The sequence below is a fragment of the Penicillium odoratum genome (genome assembly GCF_028828045.1).
Source record: "Penicillium odoratum strain IBT 22623 chromosome Unknown utg000004l_segment0_segment0, whole genome shotgun sequence".
Lineage (NCBI taxonomy): Eukaryota > Fungi > Ascomycota > Eurotiomycetes > Eurotiales > Aspergillaceae > Penicillium > Penicillium odoratum.
In genome coordinates, this window is record NW_026643146.1 from 814,326 (window position 1) to 832,013 (window position 17,688).

Consider the following 17,688-nt stretch of genomic DNA (forward strand, 5'->3'; position numbering starts at 1 on the left):
AAGGCAATTCTGAGGCTGAACATCCCCATGAAGTCATCATGACCAACGGGGCGGTCAACCAGGTCGCGATGAGACGAATATGATGCAGTGAAAACGCCCCCAAATATCCAGGGACTCGTCGGAACAACACACCGTAACAGAGGCAACATCAATAATGACATGTAGAGGCAACATCGTCGCTTCAAAATCCCCATGTATATAATTGAAACATTTAACTAATTTTCTCCATTCTTCAAGTACATAATCAGTACAGTATACGTATACATCCAGCTAGGGACGGCACAATCTTGCAGAATGGGTTTCCACAAAACATCCATGGACATCCAGCTCAAGAATGGCCATATCCTCACTGCTTATTGTCGTCGTCCATCTGGGGACGCGACATATTCCGAGCTGAACCTGGATGGTATCTTGGGTGCAAAAAAAGGTCAGCCCGAACAGCCTTGTACGCCCCACTGCAGCCTTGTCACTAATGGATGCTTCTTTCCTAGGTCAATTCGCATGGAGCGTTGAAGGTTTCTCCGATCATGCGTCTGACGTTATTCTCGAGCTGGAGGGTCCAACCCATGAGCCCATGCTCCATGCTTCGCTGGACGATGAGGGAGGTATACAGCATGTAGATGTTGTGAACCTGGCAGACTGTATCAAGAATGAGAATGGACATCTCCGCTACATGGGTTGTTTCTAGATTCTGAATTGATTGAATACTAAATATCAAATATCCAATACGATTGGATTGATCGCTTCAAATAGACCGTACATACGTGGCGAGCATAGGCCTTGGATAACTCAGAGTCTCAACAGAATGGGGAGTTGCAGCACAGTAAGACTATACTGTCGCATCACACCACCGCAGCGCCATAATTATGAAAGTATATCCCCTGACAAGTATAACTTCAGAACATAGATTAATTTACTCCGTCACAACCCCAGAATCTCAGCTCAATCTAATTTAGGCATGCCACATAGTGAAACGCGTAAAGTAAATATTCCCTGCAGGACTGGATAACCCAATCTTACCTGTCCAGCTTACCTTACGCACCGAAACCGAAAGTCCACAATAGCCTCCAAACCTAGGAGAAAAGGAAAGTCCTCGCCACTGTACTTCTACAAGGATCGGGCCTCGGGGGAAAACGCCCAGCCACAACCAAAGACCCTGCATGTCCCAGTCCACATCCCAACGTATCGCATCGCATCGCATCGCCCCGAGGAAAGGCTCGCGGCTTGGTACTTCAGCCCCGTGCCCGTTCAACGGACCAATACCCCTCGACCGGAAGTTAAGCTTGGGCTCCCGAGGCGTCAAATAAGCGAGGTGAAGCGAGGATCCATTCCGTGGCGGGAGAGAAGTTGAGAGACAATTTAACCTAAGTAATAGTAGAGTAGATTACGGCGTAAGGTTAACTTGTTAGGGGAAGGTTAAATAAATTAATTAAATCTGGTTAGCTTGGGGGAATCAGCCTTGGCGGGAGGAAATGAAAGAATAAAATGATTGGGACCTGGACCCCTCATGGACTTGGCAAGTGACCCTGCAATCTACAAAAAGAGGCAAGTGAAAGCGCGCACCGACGGGGGATTCTTTCCATCATGATAGAGTTATGGATGTGACAGAAAATACACTGGATGGGGCTTTTTTGCCGATGGAATTGATATTGGACCCTGGGCGGCAGATGAACGGGTTGAGGGGACGCCACGTCGCCTATTTTGGGCAAGCTTGTGACTATAATGTTGCTGATGGATTATTGATGATGAGTGCATATCCCATTATCCGTGGACCACGGGTGGCGGGTACTGCAGGGATGAATCAGAAGACTACCTAAGTTTTAGTATTTTTCATATCTATCTAATCTATCTATCTGAAAGGGAAATTCAGCGCTAAATGACGTACCGATAATATCAATGCAAAGAGAACATTGGAGCCAGGGAAGAAAAGAAATGCCAGAATGATCAAATAACCATGCCCGTTGCAATCGTCATACATCGTAGATAGTCAAAAGGACATCTGAAATCCACTTTTTGCTCCCCCGCGCTTCCCCGACTCTGAGATGTGGTAAAATATGGTAATGAAACGCCCGGCCGAAAGCTCGGCTCGCCTTGATTAGACCTAATGAATTTTCATAACCGAGTCCGACCGTTCCTCCTATTGCTAAGTCATAATGACAATGGGTTATGATAAGCCATCGGCGCTAAGAAGAAAAAAAAAAGTGGAAACAGTGCATTGGATTGGAAAGTGAAGAGGCTGGATATGACAGACGGCATTGTCGTTTGACGTCATCCTACCATATAGATGTAGCCTAAAGGTAACACGAGAGAACAATTTCCGGCATTTCATACGGCCGTTGTCGTGTAGCTTGCAATCGTAACGGAAACCATGGTATGCCGCGTTAAACCTGGTAGTGCGTGCGTAGCTTTTGAGCCACAGTGCCGGGGAGCTCTGAGAGGAACGAATCAAAGTGGGGTATCATGTTTTTATATCCTTGCAAGACCTGCTCGATGGTTAGAATCATATACAGAGAAAACAGTGGAGGCACATACCTGCTGGAACGAGGTGTGAATATCCCGGTAGTCCTCCTGTGATGAGACCGACTTGCTCGCGCAGCTAGCAATGGCCCCAAAGTAGGCTCCGAGACACGATTCCATGGCTTGGGGGTTCTTCATCACCACTTGGTTGAAACCAAGGAATGCGGAGGCCTTCTCGCGGCTGAAGTCAATCTTGCTCATCGATGTTAAAAAGGGACCGGCATATTCGCTCAGTCGGGCTGCCAGGGGGTCGGGACAGCAAAGACCAAGACGACCCAGCGCCATGGCTGCATTCTCATTGACTGAGTCGATAATCTCTTCATTATTCATGATGCCCATAAGGCCGAAGTACAGCTTGTCGGCGTGCGGGGCAAGGTCGCTCCTCTTCTGTTTCACGGCGATCTCTCCACATGACCAGCAGGCATTGTTGAGAACGCTGAAGCCAGTCACGCGATCATCGTCAGGCATAAGATCCAGGTCAAGTTGTTTAATGAGAATGGGCATCATGGTAGGGACGAATGGCTCCAGGTGCTGGAAGATACTAATGGCGCAGTCACCCAGGAGGGCGTAGGAAGACTGGCGGACTTCATAATTAGAGTCCTGCATGCAGTAGCAAAGTAGGTCGAAGAAACGAGGCTGGGAGGCGGCCACCAGCTCGCCACTTTTTTGCGGGTCAATGGCTTGGATGACGCAGCTGAGAAGGTCAAGGCAGGTCACCAAGAAATCCTTGTCAGTCTCATCAATGGTTTGGTTGTTTACTGAAGCGAGTGATTCCTGAAGGTTCTGGTAGATGATCTTTATACAGCGTTGGAAGATGGCAGGGGCGAATGGCGAAAAGGCATCCTCGTAGGACGCGGCGATGTATCCTAGACATTCAAGCAGCGGGAACAGCTCTCGGGACTCGTCGGTGACTTGGTTGTATCGTTCAATCAGAGCGGGCATCAGGATTTCAACGAGATGGGGCTTGGCCAACTCTGTTCCAACACACTCGGCCAGGGTTTGCACGCAGTCGTAGAGAATGTACATGTTTCGGTCCTTATACTTTCTAAAGCATTGGACAAATTGCCGGAGAATAGGATCACAATAAGGAACCAAGTTCTCATCTGACTTTTCCTCCAAGCTGGCAAACGCAGATGCAGCGGCTTCTTGCACCTTCTTGTTGTTGTCGAGCATACGGTGGAGAATTCCCTCCATCATTGGCTCGAAGAACTGCTGCTTCTCTGCTCCTTGAGGGAGATGCGAAGCCCATTCCGAGTACCGGCCCAGACACCAACAGGTGATTTGCCGCACAACGGGCTGTGGGTCGTTCAGCAGAGAAATGAGGTAGGGAACGAGTTCGGGAAGATGGGGCACAACAGCGTCCATGCAACCATCAGCGACAGCTCCCAGAGTAAGCACAGCGGCTTCACGGTTGGGCCACTGCTCGTGTCGTAGGGTCTCCTTCAGGTATGGCAAAATGATCTCAAAAATTGGGTCATGGTAGACGTTCGAAAAGACATCTAGTGCAGCTGCGGAGCACTTCCGCAGAGACCATTCGTCCTCGGGGTCATCTCCATACTCCGAGTCTTCAATCTCACCCTCGCTGAGCTCATCCTCATCTTCTTCCTGGGTTTGCTGGTTTGACGCATCATTCGCGCCGTCGGTCTGTTTAGACATATCAATACGACCGGCCTTCGTCCTGGCAAACTGGGGCTTAAGATCTTCGGCGCGGTCCTCTGTGTCGGCATCATCGTCGTCATCGCCCATCAGGCGGATCACATCGTCCTCCTCATAAATCATATTCTGAAGCAGAACCGGGATAACCTTGGGCATGAACTGAGCCAACGGCCCCTGCAGACGCTCTTGCTCGCCAGAGACGATCCAGAATTCCGCTGCATCCAGAGCAAGCTCGGGGTCCTCTCCGTTCTGCTGCTGGATGAGGATATAGCTGACCAGACCCTCCAAGTGAGGGATGAGCTTCTCGGGGGCGAACTCTACAAGCTGGGAAAATGAGTTGCAGACCATTCTCCGCACCTCGGTGTCTTGATCGCCCGCCAGGGTGAAGAGTTGGGACAGGAAAAGATCCAACGAGCCCATTAGGGCCTGAGGTCGATGGGGGAGGAAGATGTGGATACTTCGCAGGGCGAGGGAGCGGATCCGCGCGCTCTCCCGGGTAGTAAACTCCAACAGCTTGGGAATTATCACATTGAGCGGACGTTGACCTTGGTAGTCGCGGTCCAGGATCTTGCGGTTATCCTCGCACACCTTGTGCAGCGCAGCCATTGCAGACTCCTGGGCTGGGATCGACACATCCCCCGAAGTATTACCAACCAAGGCCAGAAGCTCCTGCAGCACCTCCGGCCAAGAGAGCAGGCCACCCCTCTGTACCAACTCCGTAATAATAGTGCCGGCACCTCCCTGGACTTGTGGGTTGGTGTCTCTTAGAGCGAGCAGAGCGGCGGATCGGATAAAGTGTAGGCTTTGCTGACTGATTGTGTGATATCCCATGAAAAGCTTCGTCTTGATGTTCAGAGCGGCAGAAAAGCGAACAAGACTATAGGTAGCATCGTCCATGCCAACAGCCGGAGGGGCCTGCGGCGTCGAGAAAATGTAGGTGATGTAATTGACATAATCCGGGGATGTAGTTGCGGAAGCAAGCATCTATAGAAACGCCATATCATATTAATCTCCATTTCAAGTTCCTGAGTGCGCTTTCTTGTGTCTTGGTTCCTGGCAAAGAGGGGGGAGGGGAAGTGCAGAGCAAAAAAAAATTGTTATAGACATACCACTTCGGCTTGTTTCCGGAGCGCGGCGTTCTGGCCATTGAGGGAGTCTCTAAGGCAGCAAGCCAGCTGCCTCAATGGCTCATCCTGAGGTTGCCAATCCATGTTGAAGCGGTGCTAAAGTCGACTTGGCTTGCGACCGTAGGAACAAAAGTGCGTGTGGCACAAAGAGCCCCGCCAAGAAAGTGGGAACGGCTCCCCTTTCTTCGTTGGTTCCCCAGATCAAAGGAACAAACGCTTCCTGATCTGCACCAGGCAAACCAGTTATTATACCGAAGAAGTTAGAGTAAAAGAGAGAGAAAATAAGACGAAGATAACGGTTTCGATAAGAACAAAAAAAAGAGTAAATGACTCGGACGTCGCCAAGAAATCGAAGTTGGAAAACTGGGGCGAACAGACAAATAAAGAAAGGCGGTAACTAAGTCTAAACCTTCCATTTTGCTAACGTCAACTGGTTGAAGCAGATCAGCATCAAGTGTTCAATCGAATCTAAAGCCACGTGGTACTCTCGTTCTACATCTTGAAGATAGAACAGAAATATATTGTAAATTTCGTCCACGCTTATATTATTTGTACGTTGTTCAACACCGTATTTCTAAGCGCAGGAGGCACGACGCACGTGAACATAATGGCTACATCTGTGGAGGTCACAAATCAAATAAGAATTACCAATTACGGTCACTAGTATGCACCTAGTAGGCTTGGAGACCACTAAATATCCCATATGCCACGTGATTGGGCGCGCTCAGTGCCCAGATACAGTAACGTGTTTATCTATAGGATCCACCAGAGGTAAAAATGCAGAAGATATGGCAGGAGACAAGGTATGTAAATGGTAACGAAGAGGTATAGTAGAAAAAACATGTTTGTTCCAGGCCCCGCGCGAAATGCGCGGCCGAAAGCCTCCAGTAGAAAGAAACAAATAAGCAAAATAGAGCAAGGGCTGAGCACGAAAATGGAACATTGAACAAGTACTACACCAACAAGTGGCAGAGATACGACGTGTATTCGATACATTCTACATGTAGTCACTTTCTTTATACAGAATACCCAAATGCCGCTCGCTCACGCCCAAACCATCTTCTTGATATCATAGACCAAATACTCCAAGATTCCAGTACGTTTCTTCGCATCAGCCAAAGAAATGATATCAGACTTCTCAACCACAGATGCTGCATCGGTGTTCTGTCCATCACCAGCGAGCATCGCACGTTCGATTTCTAGACAAATAGAGCGAACTCGATCAAGCTCGCGAACATTACCCGTCGTGGGCCCGAGGCGAGGACTAGTCCCTGCATTCGTTAGGGGAAGAGATTTGAATGCGACAAATCGTGTAGTTGCGCGCTTGGTGCCACGTAGCCAGGAGACTAGATCCCATTCTCCGGTGGAACCAGTGGAGGCCTCGAGAGCAGCGGGTCGGACGTTGCTTTGCAAGGAGCGGGTGTTGACACGTAGGAGGTTCTCGTCACCGTCGCGGTAGACAATGACAAGACCTACGTTGGTGCGTTCGTTGGACTGACTTTCTGTCAGGATGGAGGTGACGTATGTTCCGTAATGGATGCGGGAAATAGAGCGTAGGTCGATCCGTTCAAAGGAGAGGACTTTGTCGGTTTCCCAGTCAAAACGGCAGCTGTAAACTGCCGCATCTGTCAGGAGAAGGACGGACTCCTCGAAGGGGAGAGTCCGCAGCGTATTGGGTTGACGGGGGGTCAACATAGTCCACCCTCCTAGGAACTCCTCGGAAGGACTGCTGATGACGATCTTGCAGCTGGTGTCGATTGCATTCTGACGGATCTTTTGAACCGAAATGCCTGGGTCGGTGGTCTGCAGTTCAACGGAGAACTCGTCGAAGACATGCGGGGTGACATTACCCAGCAGGTAGTCAATACAAGCCTGCGAGAAGTAATCATTGACAATGTTGTTATAGTAGCGCGAGAGAGTGAGACCAAAGTCATTGAGAGCGCCTCGATAGTCTCGCTTTCGCGTGCGGGTATAGTCGCCCTTCAGAGCGGCAGTGGACGAATACTGTTTGGAGATTGCATCGCCGTTGTCTGCCCAGAGAGTATTGAACCACTGAGTAGACGAGTCACCACCCAAGTCAATCGCGATACCCTCATTCTGAAGCTGACGCTCCAAAGCCCACTGCCCAAACGCGCACTGAGCCACCCCAGTACGGTCAAGACAATCCATACAGTTGGTACGCACAATACCACTCTGCTTGAGTGTCGATACGCCATCTTTGACGCTAGTGTAACCGAACTCGTCCAAAGTGTCCTTCACCCGATCAACTAGACGAGAAACATTCTCAAACTTCATTCCACGGCATTCGTTGTGGAAATCAAACCACTCCAACCGCATTAGCGACCCATCAAACCCACCAGCCTTATTAAAGACATCGGCGTATCTCTCATACTGTTCACCAAGTTTCAACTCTCCCGCATGCTTGTCAATCAAGGAGACAGCCTGGATCTTGCCGTATCTCCGGCTCAGATCTCTTATATGCCTTCCAAATGCAAGCTGGTTCGTTTCAGCAGAGTGATGCAGCACTGGAACGGGCTTGAAGGCGTATGGAGATTGAGAAAAGTACAAGGGAATAGATCCTCGCACTTGCAAATAGGAGTAGACATTGTCGGATGGGCTCCACTCCGGGCCTGAGAGAATCTGCTCCGTCTCGACAGTGTTGGCTGTATTCCCTTCATCATCCACACCGCGGCGAAGATAACGCAGACCAGGTCTATTAACAGACCGGCGCGAAATAAGGGTCAGCAAAAAGTTGCGCTTAGGAACTTCCGTTTCCACAGATGCTGCCTCTTGACTCTCGCCTAGAATCTTTGCCTCGACCGGCTTCTCATCTGCGGACTCGAATGTTGGCTTTTTCTCCGGACTGGCCACTGTGAATTCTCGCTGGCCAACAAATCCCTGTAAAAGTGGCATCACGAAACCATGGGCGCCATTTTCAATGAATGTAAACATTAGATGTTTGTTCCAGAAGTACTAGAGCCGCGTTAGCAGATACCAAGAATAAGGCAAGGACAGTACCCACCAATGGATCCACAGCTTTATGCAGAGGAAGATGCTCTGTGCGTGCTTCCTGAGCATCAAACGGCCTTGTCAGATCATAGTTATATGCAAAAAAGAAATTATGCGACGCAAAAAGCAGCTTCGTGTATTTCAGCAGCTTCGGCAACAGCTCTGCCGCCTGATCCGAGCGAGGACGATTATCCTTATCCTCAGGATTCAAGCCATCTTTCTGATCTTCAGGCAAAGCCGCTTCCGCAGCTTCCTCTAAGTCAGCATCCGTACTCGCTAGCCCGGGGGTATCATCAAAAGGCGACTCGGGTACATCCTGCCCCAGCGCTCCAGGCCTGGGCAATCCCAGAGGCTTTCGTGAGAGCCAATTCGCCGCGAAGCGACCGAATGGAACGCGTTTTCCAATCACATCTTCTGCAATGCTGCTGACGCTCGCACCGCGGGTATGGAAAGCTGCCTGCCGACTGGGCGAGGTCGGCGCGCTACCGATTTCAGGTTCCGCGCCATCCGCAACCTGCTCTGGGATATCATCATCGGAGTCAGAGTCTAGGTCGGCATCACCGCGTGACACTTCTTTGCGCGCCTGTGTAATTGCGTGGGTAGCATCTGCTTGCGAGGAGATGGGGATGATCGCAACATTGGTCACGGCGTAGACGGGACGGCCTTGGATCTGCGCGACTTGTTGACGCTGAGTAATGGAGACAAGAAACGAGTATGATGCGACGGACAGAAGACCTGAAGGGTGTTAATGCCAAGTGATACAAATCTGGAGCTATAGCCCCGAGGCTTCTCAGTTCAAATATACCGACGAGTCCGTAGGCTTCCAAATACTCGCGACCCTCTAGTGACTCCTCTGTGGAAGCAGGCAGGGCTGTGATCTTATTCGTTCTATAGTCGATGCGGATTGACGAGGCCTCATTATTGCTGCCATTGTTATGGCGGGGCCCATTTACGCCATGTCCGTGCAGAATCAGTCCGTCGACTGCGGCGACGATGACGAGTTTCCGCAACAAACCCGGCATGGCGAGGATGTCGCCTCGGGAATCGATATCTTTCGGTTCTTGGGGAAAAGGACAGGAGGGGGACGAATCAAAGAAACGAAAGGTTAGAACCGGCGATCAACCGGCTTGGGAGTCGGAAGTGAAACTTCCATTAACAGCTGACCTGCAAGCTACATCATCGGAGCGGGAGCCCCACTTCTGGGATATGCCAATCTATTTGTGATGTGGAATTCTTTCAAAAACACTCCGTATATACATAACCCTTCCCCCGATCTCACAAGGAAAAGGGAAGAACAAAAAGGAAAAGAGAAACAAAACCAGCGATTCAGAGAAACCAGAGTCATATCCAATCATTCATAGCATGTCCAGTGCCTGACATGAGATTTTCTAAACGTCAATCTCTGCACTCGGGCATTTTGGAGGAAACAATAAAAATACAAGGGCTTCGATGAGGAAAGAAGTGCAGAAGCCAGAAAAGGGCTCGAAGATGGTGGGAAATGGAACGAGATTGTAGAGCGTGGAGGCAGTAATTTCGTGAAGGAAGGGGGAGCGCTGGCTTCAAATCACTCCGAAGGCCATCAGACCTGGCTATTTCGCTTTGTATGCCTTAACGTACGATGGTCATCAACCGAGAAGGTTGGGCCTGGTTCGCCGTCATCTTCTGCCAGATCGTCCAAACCAATGCCAGAGTTGTTCTCGATATCGTACGAGTGGATAAGCCCTTCGCGATCACCGTGACCGTTGAGGAAAATGCTGGAGGAACTCCGACGATGCGGATCGGTGCTGCGGCGGGATTGCATGGAGCGTCGAGTTTGGAAGCTTGCGATGCCGTCGGTCGGGACTCCCTCGTCGTCAAGCTTGGCATTGACCAGGGCATGTCCGTCAGGATCGTGGCGTGACAGGTTGAGGAGGTATACACCGGTAAAGATGATCAGGAAGCCGCATAACAAGGAAATGGTGTTGACTGCATCCGTAGTATTGAATCCCTGGAAAAGGATAAAAGAGGCGCAGAGCGTGAAGGTCGTAAAGGTGACATAGTAGAGGGGGTTCACACTGAATGACAAGAAACATTAGCGCGGAAATCAGTCTTGTGGGAACGTTGGCTTACATTGAGGTCGAGAATGAGTTCAATGCCTTGTTGAAGTAGTTCAACTGGGTGAGAATACAGAAACCGGTAACAATGGCGAAAACATAGGTAGATGCGTTTCCGAATTGGTTGTTACCACCGAATGTCAATTTTACCGCAATACCAAAGGCCTTCATCGACATCACGGAGACCGAGCCGACAGTGGAACAGATCGAGATGTAGATGAGGGGGTTTTTCTTTCCGTAAACTGGGGCGACTCGATAGATCATAACCGTCGAGAAGATCGCAACTGCCAAGCAGTAGATAAGGAAAGCTGAGCGTAAGAGTTAGCAATGTACCTTCAAAAACAGAGCCCAGGTCGCAAACATACGTGCTTTGACAGCATATGCGAGCATCTCGTCAATGCGTTCGACCGGTTTATCAGGGGGCGCATGGAGGACAATTACGACTGAGCCCAAAAGACACATGGCGCAGCCCAGCTTTCCAAGCTTCCCTAACCTTTCATCAAGGAAATATGAGCCCAGAACGGCGCTTGAAGCATTGTCAGCAGGGTCCCAGCCACACGGAGCGTATTCCATACCCGATCAGAACACTCAGCGCTCCAAGCGGTGTCACCAGAATCGCGGGCGCAAAGGCATAAGCGGCGAAATTGGCGATCTCTCCAAGGGCGACTGTTTTGGTTTTATGTTAGCGATTCCTCTCAAAATCGGATGTTGATGATTCCCGTACGTGTGACGACACCTCCCCACCAAATGGGACTCTTCAAGTATGAAAACCCTTCGCCCTCAAAGCCATGTTGTTCGGACGCTTGCATCAATCCCTAAACCAGGCGCATTAGTGTCTGTCTACGAAATGCGTGGCCGCCCGTTGCTCCAACCGAGGTAGGTCTGCGGTCTGAGGTCTTCGGTTGGCGATTTCTGAGGTTGGACGAACTCTTTTGGTGATAACGAAACTTGTGCCTAATGATGCATTGCATTAGTTGGGTCTTTCAAGACGCCCCAGATAGATAATGCCGTACCGATGGCCATTGTTGATGCGATGGCTAGTATTAGCCCAACATATCTATTTCGCGCGCATTGTTAACTTCTGGACACTTTGTGCTCAACACATTGGAGAGTAGAAGGGAAGCGCATGCGCACATACTTGTCTGGAAGCATGTTGACGGTAATTATCTCTTAGGAGCCGATGCTCCTACTGTCGAAAGGCCTCCAGTGCCAGCTATGGGTTTTGGGGGCGGGAAGGAGCGAATCGTTAAACGAAGAGAGGATATATGAATCAGGAAGCGACCGGGGTGTAGAAACGACGAGCCAGCCCGAGATTTCTGCAGGAGTTGATGAGTAAGGGGATGAAGATTGCGGGTGCCAGGTGGTGAAAGGCAAGATTGGTGCCTGCGTGCGGTGGGGTTCCGTTTCGAGATTGGCCGATCCGGGACGCGTAAGAGAACGGCTGAGTTGATGGTACTTGGGCTAGTGTTATGCTAGAAATTTGACTAACTGAAAGCTTTTCTTTTGCCTGGATTTTTTGAGAGTCAATATAATTATTTGATTCGCTATAATTCTTTTCATAAAGTTTCTGTACAGGGCTAAGACATCTGGTAGGGGGTTTGTTGCATGGCATAACTTGGACCCTGATTTGTTCCATTGGTCTTGGTAATGAATGGCGTCGATCAGTCTCGTTTCAAGATCTCACACCACCGCTTTCAGCCGTCTATACTTAGCCATAGATCCACTCGGGAAATGAGTTATACTAATTTCCCCAAATTTGATTTCATCAATCGTCCATAACGACATTCTAGACCTTTGGACCCAGATAGCCAGGCATTGAAACTACATAGGACTCGATACATAGGATCCATGCTATGGAATGCCATCTGATGACCTAGGGAAATTGAAGAATAAGTTTAGTTCATTGGCAACAGCGCTACCTATGTAAAGATAGGTGGACCCTATTGCATGCGTACGCCATAAATATGTAATGTGCATATTGCAAAACACGCCCATTCGAAACCCCAATGAACGCCAAGCTCAACTTTTTGATAGGAAGTGGTATCACGCAAGGGGAAAAAACACAAAAAAAGTCGATGGCCTGACAGGAGAAGAATAGATCACACGGGCAAGGCAGGGCGTTGCAAACCACCTCAAACGCCGCTGGTGGAATGGGGCGGGAGGAAAGGGGACCCGCAGGCCGAGAGAAGGGGGATATCGGGAAGTATTGAACGTACCTGGTTGTTAGCTGTGATTATTAGAAGTAAGCCCACGGGTCGTCACCGTTGCTGAATGTTATCAGAGTTAGTAAATTAGGGCGTAACTGTTGGGAACCATGGCGTAAGGGCATCCAGAGAAATCTGGACTAGGCTTGCCAACCAAGAAAAAGACTTGGAGGTCGAGGACGCCGTGGAAAGCAAAAGGGGGTCGTTTACGAAGGTCGTCGACGTTTGAGTTCGGGTGTAGTGGCTTCCGTGATATCCCACTCATCATCCTCATCACGGGACCGTTTCACGGAGAGATTGTCGGGAGCATGGAAGTCAGTAGAGGGATCTCTTCCACCCAACTCAGTTTCCTCCTCCGGAACAAATTCGTAGTCATAGTTGTAGTCCTCATCATCATCACCATGTGCAAAAGAAGTCGCGGCAAAATCGTCAAGGTACTCTTGGTCCACGCTATCCACACTATGAGCATTGCCGTCGTCCTTTTTCTCCTTGGCAGGAGTTTGCAGTACGTCTTCAGCAATCTCAAGGAGGTGATCCTCGGGCTCTGGGGTTCGTTCGGCATCTTCCCGGGGCAGGTTCTCTAATGTGGACTCCGACTCCTCATAGGCATTGGGGTCCGTATTATACTCCGGAGCTTCTTCGGAGACGTGATCATAATGATTAACAGCTTCCAGGCCACTCGTGGGCTCACCATCATGTTGGAATGTCGAATCAACGCTGTGAGTACCATCCTCATGCCCTTGTTCATCGACTTGCTCAGCGGGAACAGCAAGATCAGCGACTTCAAGGTCATCGGCGCCAGAGAACTCGTCATCATCAAGGTCTTCATTACCAGGGCGTTGGTTGTTTTCATTGGCTTCATGATGCTCCAAAGCTTCATGACCGTCGTGAGTGGCCTCTACGGATGCATCCTCAGGCTGATCAATTGCCACAGCTGGTTCGGAAAGGACCGCTGAGCCAGCTGACTCCGTTGTTGGTCTCTCGCCAAGATCGGGTTCTTCAGTGTGACTTTCGTTACCGTGAAGTTTGTCCTGGTGTTCATCGTTCCTCTGGTTTGTCTCTTGCTCGTGTTGAGCCTCCGTGGAGCGAGATTCGGTATTTGTTTTGATACCAGCGTCACTGGAATCGAGCCCTTGATGAGCTTCGTCTGCTACGTTTTCCATATCATTGCTTTCATCAGACTCATGCGTTCCCTCATCAGACAAATCTGTTTTTTGGGAGGCGACGGCCCCGTCGCCGGGCTGATTACCCTGAGAATCCCGTTGCAGTCCATCGTCAGACTGTTCATGAGTGCCATGAGCGTCTTCTACGACGGGGTCTTCTTCATCATAATCAGCCCACAGGTGAATCTGAGATAGACCTTTGCCTTCCTTGGCGGCGGAATCAAGACTAGCCAGTTCATGATGAACAGCTGGTTTGCTAGAAAGGCTCAGATAGAGAGCGTCTGGGTCATAGATCCCATCATTATGGCAGAGACGAAGATAAATATCTAGGATCTGGTGTAAAGTGATTCTGGATGTATCCGAAGAGTCCTGTATGATGTGTTTGAATTAGCATTCCGTGTCCAATCTTGATTTCACGATGAGGTGAGAAACTTACCTCTGTTAATTGAATACCAAGGGAATCAATATCAATAACAAGAGTGTCGTGTTCGGCGATATTATCCAGAAGTACGTCACGCAGGGAGCTGAACAATCTACTGACGTTGTCATAGGCCACATCTTCATCATGAAGGAAGAATGTTTCGGCCGAGTCACCTTCTAGGGGTGGGAACAAGGAGATCTCGTTATCCTGATAGATAACCTTGACAGTGTGAAGAGACTCTTCCTCGTGGGTATTCTCATGTTCTGTTTCGCGAGAAACATGAATCTCCTCGTGTTCAACAGCAGTAGGGTCTGCATTAGGAGCAGCGGCCTTGGGATTTTCCAGATTCTCAACCGAGTGGTCGGGAGTGTGCTGCACCTCAGGGCCAGGGATGTTACTCTCTGCAGTTTCATTAGTCCGTTCACCGACTTCGCTGTTGTCGTTGTCGGCAATAGGTTCAGCACTCTCAACTGCCTGGACAGGTTCATTCTGAACTTTTTCATCTTTTTCAACAGGAACTGTTTCTTGCAAAACTTGTGGTTCTTGAATGACAGTCTCCTGCTGATCCGTCTCTGCGGGGAGGGTCACTGGGGGTAGACTCTGAATTTCCTGGCCTTCGGTGTTGGGCTCGGTGGCTGTTTCCGGAGCAATCTGACTCGGATCGTTATTCTCAATAGTTTGAGTGGTCTCAACATTGATGGTGGGCACATCGACATCGGCAGTTTCATTGTGGTCACCTTCCAGCATTTCGGCTTCATAGGTTACGTCGTCATACTGAACATCGATGTCGTGGTCTTCATCGGGCAGATTGTCTGCATCGACCATAGAGCCTTCGGAGGCTTCGTCCACCATATCGGCATCATCTGCCACATCGTTCTGGAAGAGAGATGGCTGGGAAGTATTGGGGAAATCGTCCGCTCCCATCATGTCGCTGTCCATGTTGGATACTTGATCCTCCATCAGGTCGATATCGATATCGAAATCATCAGCTTGACCTTGATAGGGCGAAGCCATTTCAAGATCCTCGGCAGGAATCTCCATGCCGGAAGGAAGTAAGGAAGATGTTGCTGTCATAACAGAACGCGTCGAAAGGCGAGGTAGCGGTACGTGACGCGAGATTGGGGGGATGGTATTTTAGAGTGTGAAGGTCATGAGAGGGGGAAAATGGAAATAATGGAAGATTCCGAAAATTCAAGTTAGCAACTTGGTTTCATATTACGAAGTGTCACGAGGAACTGAAACGCAGAAGATAAGTAGTCGAACGTGAAGATAATTTGAACATAAGAAAAGAGAAAAGAAGTTGCTCACTGTTAGACTAAGCGAAGGGGGGAAGCGGTGAGCACGGACCAATCCATGAAAGAGAACAGATTAGCTTGCGGCCTTGCCCAATGATCTAACTAAACACCAAACAGGGGCATCGTGAATTTTGAATTACTCTGAGCACCACCACCTAATATTCACATTTCCAATTTCTTCGTCTTACAGCGAGTGCTGTCTACAATTACACCATGGTAGACTATAACCAATCCCCCTTTCTGCCCGTTCAAGCCCTCCCCGCAATGACCTGGACTGACCCATTCTACTCTCTCAACAGGTCGTTCTCGCAGCGTCGATATGCACTCGTGGAGGCAAAGCAGTCCTCTCACGGCAGTTCCGCGAAATCCCCCGGTCGCGGATTGAGGCACTTTTGGCTTCGTTCCCTAAGCTGGCAGACTCGGGAACCCAACACACCACTGTCGAGCAAGACAACGTGCGCTTCGTCTACCAGCCATTGGATGAGCTGTACATCATCTTGATCACCAACCGCCAATCCAATATTCTCCAGGATATAGACAGCCTGCACCTGTTTGCCCAGGTTACCACCAGCATTTGCAAGAGCCTAGACGAGCGCGAGATCGTGCGCAATGCCTTTGAGTTGTTGAGCGCATTCGATGAGTTGGTGACACTGGGTTACCGGGAAAATCTGTCTTTGTCTCAGATCAAGACCTTCCTGGAGATGGAGAGTCACGAAGAGAGAATCCAAGAGATTATTGAGCGGGTATGTTTGGATAATGACGCGTGGCCGATTACAGACTGACACCGGCGAATAGAACAAGGAATTGGAGGCCAGCGAGGAGCGGAAGCGTAAGGCGAAGCAATTGGAGATGCAGCGCAAGGAAGCTGCTCGTACAGGCCGTGGCGCAGCCCCGCGGGCTCCTTCTTACCCCGTCTACACACCCCCCTCCCGCCCATCAGTGCCGGATACATATGATTCTTATGAGGCGGAGAAGAAGAAGACTTTCGCAAAGTATGTTGCACCCCTGTGTGGGAAGACTCTTTTGAGCACGCATCTAACGATTTGAATATTCAGGCCCCTCCCAACCCGTGGCAAGGGTATGCAACTTGGTAAGAAGTCCAAGGCAACCGATATCTACGAAAAGGTCCGAGGCGATTTGGGTCCCGAGCCCGAGGAGGACAGCCCTCTGGTGACACCACAGGTGTCCACTCCAGTGCAAGAACCCGTTTCGGCGCGTGAATCTCTCACGGCGGACCGGGAGCCCATCCATATGACTATTGCCGAGACCATTTCCGCAACTCTTACACGCGACGGTGCCCTGAAGGAATTCGAAGTCAAGGGAGATCTTCAACTTCGCATCTCGGACCCGGCTTTCACAAAACTGCGTCTTGATCTACAGGCCAATCCTACCCATGGCGCCCAGTTCCGAACTCACCCCAACGTGGACAAGGCCCTCTTCACCAGCTCCTCCATAATTCAACTCAAGGACACCTCGAAGCGGTTCCCCACAAACAACGCGATTGGTGTTTTGCGGTGGCGCGTGGCCAGCTCGGCTGATAACACCGATGTTCTCCCCATCACATTCACCGTGTGGGTCAACAAGGGCTCCGACTCGACCACTGTGACTGTGGAGTACGAGCTTACCGGCAGCGATAGCCTGCGCGATGTTGTTGTCACTATTCCTTACGAGGATTCAGAGCCCGCGATTGCTAGCTTTGATGCGGTATACGAGGTCTCGGGTGACAGCATTGACTGGAACCTCGGTGCTGTTGATGAATCGAACCCTACTGGCAGCTTCGAGTTTGAGACTACCGACGGCGATGAGGATCAGTTCTTCCCAATGAGCGTTCGCTTCACAAAGAGTCAGCCATTCGTGGATGTTGATGTCACTGATGTGTCGCTACTGGAGATGGAGGGTGAGAGTACCGGATTCTCCAAGGACGTCCGCAGTGTTGCCGAGAAATTCGTGATTGTATGATTCTGGGGAATTGTATAGAGTCGGATACTAATGACTGTTGACATTTTTGCTTCTAAGATCGTGTTCAAAGCCCGTTTTATTGTTTCCCGAGACCTTTGCCTTGCAAGGCTGTGTCTTATTCCTACACAAAATTGACACATTTAAACGAACTTCGACCTTGACAGTCTTCATATTGATGCATTCTTCCGTAACTTAATCACTTATGCGCAGTGATGCCCAATCCGATCATTTGAGTGTAATCCAC

General features: G+C 49.9%; 6 protein-coding genes across 6 annotated transcripts; 2 read left to right on the top strand and 4 right to left on the bottom strand.

Moving 5' to 3' along the window:
* Positions 1–294: 294 nt before the first annotated feature.
* On the top strand, positions 295–688 carry N7520_004556 (CVNH domain-containing protein; the record flags this gene model as incomplete). The annotated part of the gene is made up of 2 exons (XM_057138490.1): positions 295–427; positions 492–688. 2 exons carry the CDS (start codon positions 295–297, stop codon positions 686–688), a joined length of 330 nt encoding a protein of 109 aa, XP_056996697.1.
* Positions 689–2,381: 1,693 nt separating this feature from the next.
* On the bottom strand, positions 2,382–5,384 carry N7520_004557 (putative importin beta-2 subunit; the record flags this gene model as incomplete). The annotated part of the gene is made up of 3 exons (XM_057138491.1): positions 2,382–2,483; positions 2,533–5,157; positions 5,283–5,384. The coding sequence occupies 3 exons, from the start codon at positions 5,382–5,384 to the stop codon at positions 2,382–2,384; spliced, it is 2,829 nt and encodes a 942-aa protein (XP_056996698.1).
* Positions 5,385–6,344: 960 nt separating this feature from the next.
* Positions 6,345–9,331, bottom strand: N7520_004558 (uncharacterized protein; the record flags this gene model as incomplete). The annotated part of the gene is made up of 3 exons (XM_057138492.1): positions 6,345–8,273; positions 8,323–9,044; positions 9,115–9,331. The coding sequence occupies 3 exons, from the start codon at positions 9,329–9,331 to the stop codon at positions 6,345–6,347; spliced, it is 2,868 nt and encodes a 955-aa protein (XP_056996699.1).
* Positions 9,332–9,888: 557 nt separating this feature from the next.
* Positions 9,889–11,425, bottom strand: N7520_004559 (DUF803 domain membrane protein; the record flags this gene model as incomplete). Its single annotated transcript, XM_057138493.1, has 7 exons — positions 9,889–10,363; positions 10,419–10,710; positions 10,768–10,928; positions 10,978–11,068; positions 11,127–11,217; positions 11,247–11,356; positions 11,416–11,425. 7 exons carry the CDS (start codon positions 11,423–11,425, stop codon positions 9,889–9,891), a joined length of 1,230 nt encoding a protein of 409 aa, XP_056996700.1.
* Positions 11,426–12,812: 1,387 nt separating this feature from the next.
* N7520_004560 (uncharacterized protein) lies at positions 12,813–15,264 on the bottom strand (the record flags this gene model as incomplete). The annotated part of the gene is made up of 2 exons (XM_057138494.1): positions 12,813–14,138; positions 14,206–15,264. 2 exons carry the CDS (start codon positions 15,262–15,264, stop codon positions 12,813–12,815), a joined length of 2,385 nt encoding a protein of 794 aa, XP_056996701.1.
* Positions 15,265–15,784: 520 nt separating this feature from the next.
* N7520_004561 (coatomer subunit delta) lies at positions 15,785–17,444 on the top strand (the record flags this gene model as incomplete). The annotated part of the gene is made up of 3 exons (XM_057138495.1): positions 15,785–16,228; positions 16,281–16,477; positions 16,541–17,444. Coding segments are annotated over 3 exons (1,545 nt in total), but the record flags the coding sequence as incomplete, so codon positions are not given.
* Positions 17,445–17,688: the final 244 nt, after the last annotated feature.